Raw genomic sequence first — 16,785 nt, 5'->3', positions numbered from 1 at the left:
GAAGTGAAATATTTCTACATTAATTAAAATAATTCAAATGCAACCTGTGTAAACAGCAACTTCTTAAACATAAATTTGATAGTTTGTTATGTACAGCATACTATTAAGGAGTAACAACGTTGTTAAAACTATAATAATCAAGTGAGAAAGTAATAGAAAAATACAAGCGTTTGCCAAAGTTTACTTACAAGACTTTTAAATATTCTTTAATATAACTACAAAGAGTGCCGACGGATCATTAAAAATTGTTTTGCTTACGTAAAATTAGATGTTGTCAGTTTTCGGTTTTGGTAAGGAAGTTGAGATGTTTTCTTCCTTGCCGATTCAGTTTGAAAAATGAGGCTCAACTGCAAAATTATTAAGTGAGTATTCACACTGAATGCAATTCGCATATATGATCGCACGCAAATGCGATTTGTGTATTATTAAGAGCCATTCTCACTGATTTTGGTTCAACACGGTCAGTCAAATATGAGAACCCGATTGCTGATGCATATTTCCCAGCGAAAAATTCACTAATAAAGTTATCTTTTTCTCTTGACAGAGTTGGGAAATGCGTAAACAGCATTCAGATTTTATTTGCCCGAAATGCCAATGCGAGGTGTTATCAAGCATCCTGAGGGATCTTTCTGTTTTGTTCAAAAGAAATTACTATTGACTGATCTGTAAAATTAATACAGAGATCATAACCCTGGGAAGGGTAGCCATTTGCTTCTTCATCTGAAAATAGAAGCAATAGTAGGAAGGGGGGAAATTACTATTGCACAGCTGCGAACTTGTACAGACGTTCAGAAATTGTTTTTTTTTGTTTAAGTGGTAGCGATAAATTTTTTGGGGTCTTTAATTTTTGACAAAATTCTAAGATTTTAAAATTTCTAAGAATTGTATTATCTACAAGCAATTTAGTAATTCAAACTTATAAAAAATAGATACATTATTTACCAGATTCGTATGGTCTTTAAAATGTTTTTAGAAAGTTGTCAATATGTAAAAAAAAAAGTTTTAGAAATTTTTTTTATTAGATTTCACTTTAAAACTAAGATTAAGAAAGTCCTTGACTTCCCAAATAGATATATTTAATAATAAACAAGCGTGTTAATGATTAAAAATACAGAAATTTTTAAAAAAATACCGACCCTTTTTAAGTTTATTTCAGGCATTCTATATATATATATATATATATATATATATATATATATATATATATATATGGGTCATTCTCATAAAAACAGTCATTTTCATGTCCCCAGTATATTTTATGTTTGTTTTACAGCTTACGAAAAAAAAAAAAATCAGGGAAAGTGTCCTTCAGAATGCAAGCTAACTAAAGAATAAAAATAAAATTATCGTTTTTTATTTTTTATTTATTTTAGGTAATTAAAATATACCAATATGTCATTCCCTCACTTGTCCCCACTGCTGATTTAAAAAAGGAAAAAAATTGTTTCCGAAATAAATTTTTTTTTTTTACAAATTCGTGATTTTTATTTCAGAATACTGAAATATAGAATTCAGAAAATCAATTTTAAATTTAATTTCTGATAAAAATATTAACACAGCACTATTTTAAACTTTGTCCCCAGTGTTTCGCGTCATTCCCTCACAACAATGTTCTTATGACCTGCAATCTTCTTAGAATAAAAATATTTTAATAAAAACTTCAGAAGTTAACAACTGACATCATAGAACAAAATTGCAGTATGTTTCCATCTTCAACTTAAAGAAGCTTTGCTGTGGAATAAATTTGAATGAATCAAACCAGGTAAAATTTTTTACATTTGTCATTCCCTCATGTCATTTTTTAGAGTAAAATAAAATACAACTTCATCGAGAAAGTGGATAATTATATGTTGCTTTCTTGTATGAATATAATTGTATGCGATTGACTTCAGAAATTAATTAGGCCTAACTGTTATTTTTAAATTTTATTGAATTCGTCATTCCCTCACTAGTGTATAAAGTGAGGGAATGACGCTAAAGTGAGGGAATGATTCAAGATGAGTATATTATTAATTTTTTTTTTTTTTGTTCAATCGTGCCAGCCAATTTTATTTCCCAAACCTGTAAAAACTATTAAATATATAAGACTAAATTATAATAAATATTAGATATACTTAGTATGTTATCATTTTCCAACTTTAGGTAGACGTATCTTAGATAAAAACATGTATTAAAATAAAATATCATTCCCTCACTATTAGTGTCATTCCTTCACTTTTTAAATAGTGAAAATAATTAATTTACTTATTAATTAATTTGAAAAATAAATTAAAAAAGTAATAAATTATTTTATTAAATTAATTTATTTATTTATTAAATTAATTATTAATTATTATAAATTAATTAATTATAAATTAATTAATTAAAATATTAAGTATAATTTATAGGATATATACTTTCTTTATAATGCCCTTACATATTTCTATTAATATAAAAAGTTTCAGAGCTTTTTATTCACTTTACTTTTTTGGGATTTTATGAACTGAAAAATGACAGTTTTCATGAGAATGACCCATATATATATATATATATATATATATATATATATATATATATATATATATATATATATATATATATATATATATATATATATATATATATATATATATATAGATATATATATATATATATATATATATATATATATATATAGCATTTCACATTCATATATAGAGAGAGTAAAAGTTGTATGTAAAAAATTAAAAAAATTTTCTTTTCATGGCATGTTTCTTTTTATATTCTTTTTTATGACGTCCATAAAGCTGTTTTCTACAATCAAAGACAAGAATAATGATGATATTTAACTGCGTGTTGCAAGCAATTTAATTAAAATAATTTTAAGTTTTAATAAAAATTTTAAGTTTTAATAAAAATATTTTAAGTTTTAATAAAAATCATTATTTAGAAACTAAAAAGCGTAAAACAAAGAATGCTTACGATACAAAGCAAAAAAGAAATAACCAATTCTAAAAATTCCTTACATTAAAATAAACAACTTTCATGTTTTTTCTTTTTTGATTCATAATCGGACGCAGAAAACCATTCTATATAATTATATTCTTTCAAAACATAAAATACTTACCAAGAAAACGATAAAAAAAATTAAGAATCAGCACAAATGGCACTATTTCAAGTAATTTAGATAATTTTTTATTGTTGTCTTTCGAATTATATGAATACAGAAATATATACTATTCTATAACGAAGAAGAATATTCTATAACTATTACAGTTCTGTACGTTCTGAATTCACATTTATTTATTGGAATGACGAAAGCAATGTTGATTTCACTTTAATTTGTAATGAATTGAAGACAGAAGAAATGCATTTTACCTTAATACACGCATCTGTAACAGCGATAGCGAAATCGGAAGTTATCAGTTGCAAGTTTGTTGATAATAGAAGTTAAAAATTATTGAGAAATTTTTCTTAAATGTTCGGCGTGTTCTGGGTATGAAAGATATCCCAATATTCTGGAGAGTTTTTTCAAGTTCTTCGGCTTTTCCTTAGGGAAATTTTGATTTTTATCTGCTGCTAAGAAAATGGCGTCTGATTCAGCCAATGATTTTGATGAAACTAAATGAAAACGAGATAAATTAATGTTTGATATTTACAGGCTCCCGCTAGAGGACGTACTCGAGCGCATAACATAGAGGGACTGCTATAAAGCGAATAAGTAACTGCGGTTGACAAAAGTAATAGTGAGATTTTTCAAAGCGTTTTTCTTAAACTACCCGTAACGTGAACCTTATTTTCAACACCTTCCCTATACTGATTTGTAAAGTAATTTTCACACTTGCGCTGTAAAGCTTAAAAAGCGCAAACGTCAGAATTCATAAAATCCGCAATGCTAGGCAGAATCTCTCTAATATTTCAAGCAAACGCCTGTCTCTAAAGAAATTAAATTCATTATGCTTGTGGATGCAAAAATATTGTTATTTGTCTTAGCAAAGAATAGAGAAGAAATCTAGCTCTTCGAGTACGCAACCAAGGCAGGCAACAGCTCAGTGAGGTATACTTTACGAGAAAAACAACTTACAGGGCGAGCAACATACTCAAACATTGCATAGCATCATATGCACTAAGATCCAGCGCATGCGCATAAGAAGCAAGGTGACAGTAAAGAGGTCATCTTTGAACCGGTTGCTTGACAACTCTACGTGTATGCTTACATACGCTGCCTCCTGCCAACCACCATTTTATTATTCCCTTCTACTTCAAAATATGTTAGCAGATTTAACCAACATGGATGATATAAATGTATTTTTAAAAAATATCTTAATTAACAGTACAGTATTGCTTATAAATTGTGCAAAAATCAGCAATAAATAAAAAGAGAAAATTTTTCATCTCCTCCCCAACCCCAACAGGGTTGGGGAGAAGATGAAAAGCGGAGTGGAGGGTGAAAACACGTTTCAAAATCCTCTACTGTTGTGCCCCTAACTGTTGCTTTTTCTTTCATACACAGGGACCTTACCGAGCCTTGGGGGAACGGTTTACGTTATGTCTATCGAAGATAGCCTTTTTCGTCTACGTATATTTTTTGTCCACAGTTCCTTATGCAGGCATCTACAATTGGATATTTTCAAGCGACGTAATGCGTATGTCAAACAATTAGATTCGACACACATGCGTGACGTCACTTGAAAGTATCTAATCAACTCTGATACGAAAATTATTCTAGCATGCTAATAAACCTTAATCTTTTAACTGTAACGTTAACCGCACACAACCACGATATCAGACCCAACCGACATACTTTTTTAGTTATCTGCTTTCTCCTAATGGTACAAACATTTGCTGTTTGGATAACGAGCGAATTAATCATTAGGGGAGAGTGGGGTCAATTGTAACATTTTTTACTTAACTATTTTTAACTAACAAAAAATCCAATATATAATTAGTATTAATTGACAGACGAGTAAAGTAGACTATCCTCTACTAGAAAAAAAATAAATACCTAATTTTAAATGTTATTATATTAGTTATTAACAATTTTTGACAGTCGAGCACTTGTTACAATTGTCCCCACTTACGGGGTCAATTGTAACAGTTCATAAATTCAACTAAAACATAGTTAATTATACATAGTATCATAGTTGTGATATATTTCTTTATTGATCAAAATAGTAGTGATATTTTAGGAATAAAAATAATAATGAGCAGAAACCTAAAGGGTTAAACTTTTAACTTTAAGGGGTTAAAAATTTTAATTTATGCTGTGAAAGGTGACAAATAAAATAATGCACATGCAACATAATATAGATGATATAGGAAACTAATGGTGGTTCTTAAAGACTTAAGTAATGGTTTGTAAACATAAGATTATTTATTTTCAGCTGTTACAATCGTCCCTTTACTTATTGTTACAATTATCCCCAAGACGCCATTTCAGCTTCATTTGTTAAAAACAATGCTAGTTAATTAGCAAAACTAATCTTTTTTTTTATTGAAATGTTAATTAAGGTTTCCACTTACATATTCGGTTACTAATTTTTATTTGTTTAAACAAAATTACTTTGTTACAATATAATGTTCTAATACCAAAAAAAGTACTTGCGTGGCGTGAAAATATCTTTTGTGATCTAACTCTTTCAAAAGTACATAAAAATGATTGCCATCAGGGGTGTACATGTAGATTTATTAAATACACCTTGTGCGCCATCTAGGAACCAAATCTAGAACCCGACACTCGAAATTTTTGCTTTGTTACAATCGTACCCTGTTACAATTGACCCCACTCTCCCCTACAGTTAAGTTCACATAGTTTGAGTTTTCCATACTTTAAGTCCCTTTAATTCATTTTTATTTTTGTTCTGTCAATTCAAATTTCTTATGGTTTTGAGATCTAATAATTTCGATGCTATAACAACATTAGGTCCAATAAAGCTGTAAGATTACATGAACGACATGACAACTTATTTTCTTAATTTAGCAGAATTATTATACTTAAGTGATGTACCGTTGCATCATTTGACGAATTTCTATTGATGACTTCCAACTATGAAATAACCTTAATAAATCGTCTTCTTAACAAATTTAAATATTCTTAGAAACACTGTAATGAGGAAAATTGACACGCGCCTAAAATTTCATTTCAAACGATAACCTATTCAATGATCTTAAAATTGATACAATTTACTTACAATTTCCCACCTCCAATCCAATGAAGCACAACACTATAAATTTGCCAATTTAATTTTATTTAACAACCGTCGTTGAACAGCCGACTCATTTTATGGGTTTACTGCAACTGATGTTCAACTCCGTAGCCTTGTAATTTTGAACCCAATCTAGATGATCCTGGATCAAGCATTAGGAGAAGTTTGCCTTCGATGAGGACTTTTTCTTGGAACAAACCTGCATTGCGTTACACGATTAGGAAAAACACCCACCGTCATCCTGATAGCAAGGGGACTCTAACCCATGATCCGTCTACCACTAAAGATATTTTACGTCGGCACTGTCGTCGGAGCAAGCCGGATGCAGAATTCGTATCGACCAGCCATCGCTGGGGTTCGAACCCGGTTCGCCTCATTGCAAGGCTAATGCTCTATCTCCTGAGTCATCACGGCTCAACGTTGCCAATTTAATTTTATTTTATGACAGTCGTTGAACACCCGACCCAATTTTGGATTTACTACTACGAATGATCCACTCCGTAGCCTTGTAATTTTGAACCAATCCTGAAGACAAGGAAACTCCTGGAACAGTACCTCCAGAGGTATGATTTGTTATGGGAACGTGAAGGACTTTGTGACTTGACTGATTTAACGTGCATCATTCACCATTTACAACACGGGGAGTCTTCGGCCGGTGGGTATCGAATCTACGATCTCTTCGACATGGGCCCTGTGCCCTGTTAACCAGGTTATCCCGGCCCAACATTGCCAACTGTAACAACAAAGATTTCCTGAAGAATAATATTAATTACCTATCACACTATCACCCACACTTGCACTTGATTAAATTTTCATAAGGATTATTCTTCCCTTTGAGGATAGAGCTTGCAGATTCCGAGTCCAATCTGAGCACCGTGATTTTTTAATTATCTATTTTCCCCTAGTGAGAAATACTTGTTCTCTAGATAGCGTGTGAATTGACCTTTATTTTTTACTCCTCAGAAAATAAGTTTGACCTAGTGTGATTCTTTTAACTTCATTTTTAATCTTTATTTATTCCAATTTAAATTTCTTTTGGTTTACTGGCTAATATCTTTGTTACTATAATAGCAGTAGGTCCAATAAAGCTGCAAGACTACTGAGACAGCATAACTTCTAAATCTAAATTTTGGCGTATCGAATATCGATGCTGATTATTAACGGATGGGTAGCAGATTCATTTCACAGGTAAAACTGGTCGACTGACAATTCTATTGATTCCAGAGAATTGATAAAGCTCATCAGCTTAATTTACAATCAGAACAACATACGGCATTTCATAAATGGATGAATAAGTCTTAGAATTTCCAGGAATAATAACATGACATTGCCACATTTAATTCCTTCATTTATGAAAGCTAAGGTGAAATAATTTCACTTATGAATAGTCAATAGTGTGATTTGTTATTTTAGTGCAGATCAGGAAATATTTTTGATGTGCCTTCTCCCAGAATCAAGATCGTGCTTTGAAATTTCATATGAAACATATCAAACCTGTAGAAGAATCTAAAGAAAAATTTTCATCGCCAAACAATAATATAGTTGCTGTTTGAACTAGTCTGCGCACGATTATCTTCGCAAATGAACACGTAGGGATTTTAAGTTCTAATTTGTGCTTGATTCTACTTCTTTGACCACAGAGAAACTATATTTACTATAAAATGGAAATTAAAATGCAATAGTGTAATATTTAAAATTTCTAAAATTTTTGATATGCATTCTCCTAGAATCAAGATTATGCTTTAAAAATTTCTGTGAAACATATCAGAACTGAGGTAGAATCTAAAGAAAAATTTCCATTTCCAAACGATAATATAGTTGCTGTTTAACCCCTTAAGGATCGGTTGATTTTCAAGAAAACGGTCTTAAAAGTGCCTATTTTTTTAACATGTCACAAATACACGTATTTGATTAGTGCTGACATATAGTTTAAAATCGCGGCGCTCAACCTACGTCAACCAGGGTTCTCCCTGGAGTTGCCTGTGCCTCCCTTGCCCATTTTTCCGACGTGTTGCCATGGATCGCCACCAAGCCTACCTTTTCGAATCCTCTTTTTCTTTTGCTGAGAGTGGTCGACGTGCGTGCACTTAGAGTCTACAGTATTCTCCGGATGCCCTCTAACGGGGACGGGATTAAGCTTTGATCTAGTTTAAAATAAACTAACTATCTACAATTACCTTAAAAATTTCCTGGTACTGCCATCTGGTGTGTGAAATGAGAAATAAAATGTTTTCCGGACAAAAGAAATGAACTAGTTTTATTCTTAATGACGCGTTACTACTGAACACTTCAGCCCGGAAATATCACGGGAGCTAGAAATAGAGGGCGAAACCTCACCCCAACATTTTCACGGGAGTGAAAGGGGTTAAACTAGTCTTGATTATTTTCGCAAACAAACACGCATGCTGCTTAAAGTTCTAATTTGTGTATGATTCTGCCTATTTCACTTAAGAAACGGTTCAATTACAAGATACTGGTTTACATTTTAAGATTTCATGTATGCCTCTCTACTTATGCATTCTCCAAAAATGATTTTTCATGGAAGAAGTAAAGCGAAAAAAAATTTGTTAAAATGAAATAAAGCATAAATCAAAAAATTTTGCTATCACATTAAATATGAAAGTAAAATTTTATTAAAAAAATCCTTAACATTGTGTCTTAAGATATAAATTTCTCGTTTTTCATAAGAAAGGTTTTAAAAAAAAAATTTAATATAAAGTTTTATATTTTAAAACATAACTGCCGCTACTATCGGTGAAATTTTCACGTCGTTAATCGGGAAAATTCTCCCCCGAGTTTTTCATATTGTAAATTTAAATTTTTTTTTATTTATGCTATTAAACAATAACAATATTTTAATATCCAACTTGTGCCTAACGTCTTTTTTTAAAAAGAAATTTATTATAAATATTTTTTACAAAAAATAATAAGTAAAGCATTAATGTTTCCATGTAGCATTTATTTAGCAAAAGCAAGATAATAAAATTAACAACGTATATTTGGATCTGAAGTCAAGTAATAGTATGTTTTCAGACCTGAAGAGGTTTATAACAAAGGAAAAGTATACTTAAATTTAAACGCAATTTGCAGTGTGGAAAAAAATGGATCACTTTGAATATTTTTTCTATCTAATGAGGGATCTTTACATTCTAAGACTCAATTTTGTTGGTTCAAGGTGTTTTTGTTGATCTCAAATATGGTAATTAATTGGAGCAGGGGATATTTTAAAGTCAGAGGAGTTGACAATGTAGACACTTCTTCGTTTATTTCGAAGATAAATGTTAGATAGGCGATGAAGATAACGCATGATAATGAAAAGTAAATCGAATTAGGAATAGATCAAATAATGAAAAATATGTAGAATAGATTCCCGGTTTAAAAAAATTAAAATGAAGAAGTCATGAATAAAAATTTTTATTTCTCAAAAACCGTTCGATCAATGCATTTTTAAAAATTTTATTTTAAATAGTAATACATTTAAACAATAATATTTGATTTTATTTTAAGTTTAAAATAACTTAAAAATTTTCATATCTAATTATTTTTTCTTCCATTATTAAATGAAATAGAAAAAAAATAGTAAATGATTATCAAAAATTAATTTTAACCTGAAATTATTTTGAGATACGCAAGTTTTATGATTGTAAGCAATTTTTTTTTCTTTATAAAACTTACTAGAAAATTATTCTATTAATACCAGTTAGTTATTCTATCAGTAAAATACCATTCCCTTTAAGAAACTCATTTTCAGTTTCATTCTACATAAAATAGAATAACAGTTAAGTATTTAAAAAGATACTCAAGGATTTACATATGTACTAAAACAATTATTTTTTTCGTAATATTCAATTCCTTCTAAGTGACCCTTTTTTAATTTTTATCCTCGTAATATATGTACTATAGTAAGTACTTGAAAAAAATTGCACTGCGGATTTTAATAAATTATTTTGGTTCATAAAATTCAATTCTTTCTAAGCAAGCCATTTTTACTTTTTATCATAGTATAATAAATATAGTTATAGTAAATGTTTGAAGACGCGCTGCAGATTTTAATAAACTGATAAACTATTTTTGTTCGTAAAATTCAATTTTCCAAAGAAAATAAAAATTTTTCCTCCGAAATTCCTCATATTTCCGCGAAGGACTGGTAAAAATGTATAATATACATCTCTATTTTGAGTTATGCATTGTAGATTTTAATAAACAAATTATTTTTATTCGTAAAATTTAATTCTTCCTTAGAGAATAAAATGTTTCTCCTCAAAACAATATATGTTTAAGAGGCAAAAATGTATAAAATACAATGTTGTACTAACTTTGCTACCTATAAAATAGTTCAGAGGTATTTATTTGACACAGTTACCTTATAATCAATTAAGATGTATAGATAGGCGTTGATGGGAAGCCATAAATATTTTGGAAGCATTAGAAAGAAGATAAAAGTAAAAGAAAGGCGTCCTTGTATAAATTGCGGACGAATGTGACAGAATTTTAATTGCATTACACCGGAAAAATTGTTACGCAACCATTTTGTTTACGTCCTTCAAGGAGTGCCTTAAAAAAAAGAGAAAGAGACATTAAAAACGTCCATTCTCATCTTACGCCGTGAGATATCTTAGCGCAATTAAAAGGAAAGTGACCGTGGGAAAATTCAGACGATATTAGCTCTACTTCCGTTATACCTGCCCGCCAACTCGTCACTAATTTCGATAGCGGTTTTTATTCCAACACTTCTCATACTTCGGTCTTTTCGGAACAAAAATTTTCTCCGATGAGTAGACAGTGTCGTCGCGTGAGCTCGTGACGACCTTTAATTGGCTCGCTTTTTGTTTCCTGTGCGTGAGAGAAGAGCCACCATTTCCGCAGACGATATTTTTTCGAGTTAATAATTTCTCTCTTGTTTTCTTTTTTGTGGCATCGCAATCATTATTATCCATTCGGACTATGAGCATTCGAGTAAAGTGAATTCGGATGAAATAACTTCTAATTTTTTTTCTTTGCAGATTGGGGCATTTTTGAATTCGTTTCACTATAGATTTTCTTCTTTTTATCAACTGGCAGCTGCTCTTTTAATCACGGAAGAAGACTACTAGTTTATTATTGATGAACTTTAAATTAATGAAGCCGATTATTTGTCATTTGGATCAACAAGAAGTTCTTCCGCTCAGACACATGAATGAATGTCATTTCTACAAATAAGCACAACAAATTTTGATCTATTATCAATAAATAAGTCAAATTTAGATTTATCACCAAACGTGTAACGGTGAATTGAGACTGTTTAGGAAGAAAAAAAATAAAGAAAAGCTATCTTTAAATATTGGCTTTTTTAAGCATAAGATTACCAGATTGAAAGAAAAAATGTCTTGATAAAGTAAATACCAAAAAAAAAAAAAAAAAGTCAACTGATTACCACCCACTGTCACATTAATAGAATAGTTTAATTTTTACTTAGTCAACCCTTTGTACTCGAGATTCTTTCCAACGTTTATTAAATGGGATGCACTCATGATGTTTACACACTTATTATTTCATTTCCGAGAGCAACTCTACATAATAAAAGTTTAGAGAAGTAGTAATTTATAAATGGCAATAGTACTTTATATATTAAACGATGTTAACTTATAGTCATACAAATATTTAAAAGTATATTTCTTTTAATAAAAAAAGGTAATAGTACAACTGTTTTATTATTAAATTTTTTTTCAAACAAGAAAGCTTTGACCTTTGTCTATAATAATAATAACAATATACAGGGTTCCCATGACCTGGAGAAAATAAATTAGTGGTAGCTAAGATTTTTCAAGACAACTGAAAAATGCTTACATTTCGTTTTCTTTTGAGAATTACGAATTTATTCCCGATGTATTAGTATTAATTTTTTTTGCGTCCATACATTTTAAGATCTAGATTTATCTCAATTTTGCTACCACTTTAAAATATTTTCCAGACCGTGGGATCCCTACCATTTGTACCCAGATCCCTAATTAAAAAAGTGTAAAGCTAAAGAAGGAAATTAAACAACAAAATAACAAATGAATTGTCTATTTGGTAAAATCGGTAAATAATTTTTTTTTCAATATAGATGTTCCACATGCATCACTTTCTGGACATAATTCTTTTTATTAACCTATCGCTTTCGACGGTTTTTTCACAGTTACAAAAACGGGCGCACTCACTAAGAGCTCAAACAAGTCAAAGCCCACTGTAAGCACATTCACCATATAACACTTGCAGGCGATTAAGTAAAGTGGCTGCTAAACATTAAATTTACCATTAAGAATTCTAGATGGTGCCAGAGCGGAGCCTTTACCATCTACCTCTCTTTCTGGTGCAAAGGGTTAATGTATTATTTATTCAGGAGAAGCAAAATTTACACAACTACACTTTTATATAAATGATACTGTGATATTTATAATTAGACTTGAAATTAAATGGAACAACTGCCGACTTTCACAACTTTTGATACAGGTATTTCTGAATCATGGTGAAACACAAAAACTTTCTTAGAAATAAGTAAAATGTTTTTTTAAATTTTGCAAGCAGAGTCTTGAAATGAAAGAAAAATATTAACTACTCGAACTAGAAAGGAAGAACCACTGAGTTCATAATTGCAGTTTAAATGTTATCCAAACAATAAGTTCAAAAATGGCTCAGTGTTCCGCGAGAAATGTTTAAGTGCAGAGATTAAAACTGCTCCGGATTCAATAAAATATTGAAAAAAAAAAAAATTAGAAAAAAACAACAACAACGTTTTACTCTCTTGTTTTTATGTATATTTTCACATTATTTTATACTTGTTTAGCTTTTATATTGAATTAAACTCATCTATATGCCACAGTGATAAAAAGTTGTTTTAAACATTATTAAACTAAGAAATGAATATTAAAGCATATATTTTTTTTATTACTTTGTATGAAAGATAAAGAAACTTGGCAGATATATCGGGCACTTACTTTAAAAAAAAAAAAACGCGTCAATCATGGTTTGAGAAATATATATTGTGTATACTTAATCAATCATTGTGAAATATTTTACGAAATTGTAGTAAAATAATAAATGAAGCAGAATTTTTTCTAAACTTTAAAGCTATTTCGCCTATGTAAAACTACTTATTAATTTATTTATTATTACACATACATATGCAGGCTTGTGTGCTAATTACGAAGAGGGCTCATAAACCTTAAGAAATATAACATAAATTAGAGGAAGGCACTATAAAAAACGCATATAGGATTACAGTAGGATTTGGACTTGCTACCTGCAAGCTTCAGTGCGTTTAGAAGATCGAGACCACTCGGCCACTGCGGAAATACTAAGTAATTGATTTTCAATACTGTGTCTGAACTTTAGATTTGACACGTTGTGACTAAAAAATTTTTTTTCACTCTTTAAAAAACAAGATTTATACATTAAAACATAAATATTATAAAGTTTAAGGAACCTTTTCCTCGTGTACCTGTTTGCGAGTATGTAAAAACATATTCTCGTGTATAACACTTTACTTTGTTTATCATCTAATGCAGGATTTTCGCGAGCCTTGCACAATTTTTGTAGTAGGGCTGGGATAGACTGCCTGGTAGGGCGTTGGACTCGTACTCGTGAGAATGGGAGTTCGATTCCTGCCGACTGAAGAATCCCCATGTACTGAATGGTGATTCGTGTGCGTTAAATCTGCCTAGATCAAGTCCTCCAAGTTCCCGTAATAAATTAAACTTTTAAAAATATTTGATGTTAAAAGAAAATTTGTTTACATCGAATTATAGAAGTGTTTACTTGTTTTTGTTCAATCCCTGTTCGTTTATACTAGTACAATTGTCTTTTTTTATATAATTTAATTAATTAGAGATTCAGTGGCATAGAATTTCACTCGAATATGTTTTCTTTCAACACATTGAAGACGAGTCAAGCAAAACTACATGTTTGAAATTCCTTGTATCCAAGCAAAATTTTAATAAGTGGTAGCAAAATTACTTCATTTCTACCCTGTTTTACGAAGAAATCATTCATTCGTGATTACTACAAACGTAAATGATTCACTATATATGTGATCAGTACTACAATCAATAGTCGTAATTTTTAAAAAAAATTAAAGTTGTAGCTTTTATGAAATCTTGCTAAACAAATTTTAGTCTATAATAGCTGTAAATCAATTTTTAGGAAATTTGTCGGCGTGCAATGAGTTGTTATTGTTGTCGTAGGCCATTAAGGCAACTGTGCTATTGTTCTTGCTTTCCAGTGGCGCCATCTATGGCCAAGAATGCTGTTTACAGGGCGACCACCTGTGGGCGGTCATATATGGCCACCTGCTTAAAGGGCAGACCCATTCATACATCCATTCATCCATTTATTCTTACACAAATCGTAAATTTGTAACCCCAAATAAGTACCCCGTAATTTTGTACTCCAATTCAGTACCCCTAAAGGTATAATTTGTTATTAAAACATGGAGGACTTTGTGATCCGAGAGATTTAACGAGCACCAGTCACCATTTACTACACGGGGAGTCTTCTACCGGCTGGATTCGAACAACCGGTCTCACGAACGTGAATCCAGCGCCCTGCCAACCAAGCTATCCCGGCCCTGTACAATGAGTTAAAATTTATATATGTAATAGTGTTTATAGAGGTATCAAAATGTTGAAATTAGATAAAATTTTTGTTATATACTTCCATAGTTAACTAATTATCGTATGATAATTATTATAATCCATCGTAATCCGTGTATATTTTTCAACACACCTCCGCTATTACAAATTTCTAAGTCTTATTGTTTTAGCGTAGCAATACAAAATCTAACGTTATTCTGAACACCCGAAACAGCTGCGACGACCCTTAAGATTTTTTAGTACAATATACTTTCGATTTCTAAAAGTTGAAGGGACGTGAAAAAAATTTCGAGATAAGAAATTCAGAGCTAAATATGTTTAAAAAAGTAGAAAAATTTATTCTAATATAGTACTCTGTAAAGTGGAGTCATGAAACATAAGAATAATTACTATGTAATCATAGTTCACTGTAAGTCCTAATACAGCGATGATATTTTTTATAAGTAAGACAAAAATAACTATGCATTAAATAGAAAAGAATCTAATATATATAATTCTCTTACGTGGCTACCAAATTTTAGCTGTATTTCTTTTCCGCCGGTGGCTTTGTTTTTTTTACGTTACTATTTCTCTTACACGGCGACAAAAAAAGCCTCATTACAACTCCCCGAATGGCAACGCTAGAAAATCGACCAATGATTGCCGCTAAAAATGTCACATGCCAAATCCAGCTGAGGTGGCTCAACAAATAGCGCTTTTAAAAACGGAAACTGAAATAACCAGAGAGCATCAGCTGCAGCAATCTCATACTATTAAGCTAGGCAGAAGTGAGTAGTCTTTGTCGATAGATCTCTATTTTAGTATTTTGTCAAAAGTGCTTTTTTTTTTACGAATTTATATATTACGAATTTATTTGACAATTTTTGATTTATATCACGAATTATACTATAGCACATTTCTAATAGGTTTAACGAATTACATGCCATTTATTTGAATTCAAATTTATTTTAATGACTTAGTATTTACTTAAAAAAAGAAGTTTTTATGTGGATTTGAATGATTGTTTTGAATTCTTAGAATTTGTGCACTTGCAATGTACCTAAGTTATTAGCGAGCGAAGCGAGCTTGGTTTGCGAAGCAAACCATATAAGATTGCGTAGCAATTTTCGAGGGTTGGCGAGCGTTAGCGAGCAGGGGGAGCAGCCCACTAGTTGGTTTATAATAAACGTAGTGATTTTTCCGAAAAAATTATTTTTCTATTTCGAAATATATTCGACAAAATGAGGGTTTGAGAAGAAACTTTTCAACATAGGAATTCATATTAACATTAGGTAGATATGTAATGCCAAGGGGAAAAAATAATTTTTTGACTTAACGAGGTTTTTGAGATATAGAAGCTCGAGATGTCGAGAGTATACTGTATAAAGAGATAGTTACTTACTTTTCTTCCACCATTAAAAAATTGTATTCCAGGTAATCCTCCATAGTTTCTTTTAAATATGTGCCAGCTAGCTTACTGTACTTTCTTCTGTCTAAACACAGTTATACCAATCTTATAAGACTAAAATAATGTAAAAAACTGCTTCTGTGATTTCCACTAAGATAGGATGCTACTTTAATCTACGAAACATTTTCGGCTGTAATAAAATTTCTTTGTCAACAAATTGGACCTGTACGGTGTCTGTAGATTTCTTATCTCCCCTCACATCGATGCTTTTTTTGTTTTAAGATGTTGCTATTAAAGGTAGTAATAACATCATTTTTTATTTCAATATTTATCTATATATTTGTACTTAATATTACGTGGCATCAAAATCATAGCCATTTCTCTGTATCCGTTCAGAAGCTCTAAGAAAAGAAAAATGACCGTGTTTTTAAAGCACTGACACTGTATTAGTTTTTATTGTTTAAGCAACGCGGTTTTAAATTAATCACTTTGAATTTTTTTATGATGTTTATACTTCATTTCACATATATTTTACATTTTATTTTGATGCCACGTAAGAGTAAGTGCAAATATATAAATAAATATTGAAATAAAAAATGATGTTTATACAGCATTTCGCATGTAT

The 16,785-nt window shown here is 30.5% G+C and overlaps 1 protein-coding gene across 4 annotated transcripts in view; it reads right to left on the bottom strand.

The window, feature by feature from the left end:
- The window catches only part of betaCOP (coatomer subunit beta), a 42,295-nt gene extending 26,025 nt beyond the window's left edge, over positions 1-16,270 (bottom strand). The window contains exon 1 of one of the 4 annotated variants that reach the window (XM_087151128.1): positions 16,155-16,270. In XM_087151128.1, coding sequence (XP_087007254.1) covers positions 16,155-16,198 — 44 coding nt within the window. In that variant the 5' untranslated portion in view covers positions 16,199-16,270. Of the gene's footprint in view, positions 1-44; positions 319-16,154 lie in introns of those variants that run through there. The other 3 variants (XM_087151129.1, XM_087151126.1, XM_087151130.1) reach the window with 3 other exon arrangements.
- Between the last annotated feature and the right edge of the window lie 515 nt (positions 16,271-16,785).

Source organism: Parasteatoda tepidariorum, chromosome 9 (genome assembly GCF_982258835.1).
Source record: "Parasteatoda tepidariorum strain Cologne lab strain chromosome 9, Ptep-v5.0, whole genome shotgun sequence".
In the NCBI taxonomy this organism is placed as follows: domain Eukaryota; kingdom Metazoa; phylum Arthropoda; class Arachnida; order Araneae; family Theridiidae; genus Parasteatoda; species Parasteatoda tepidariorum.
The sequence above is the reverse complement of the archived record's forward strand: the minus strand, read 5'-3'. Positions and strand labels throughout refer to the sequence as shown.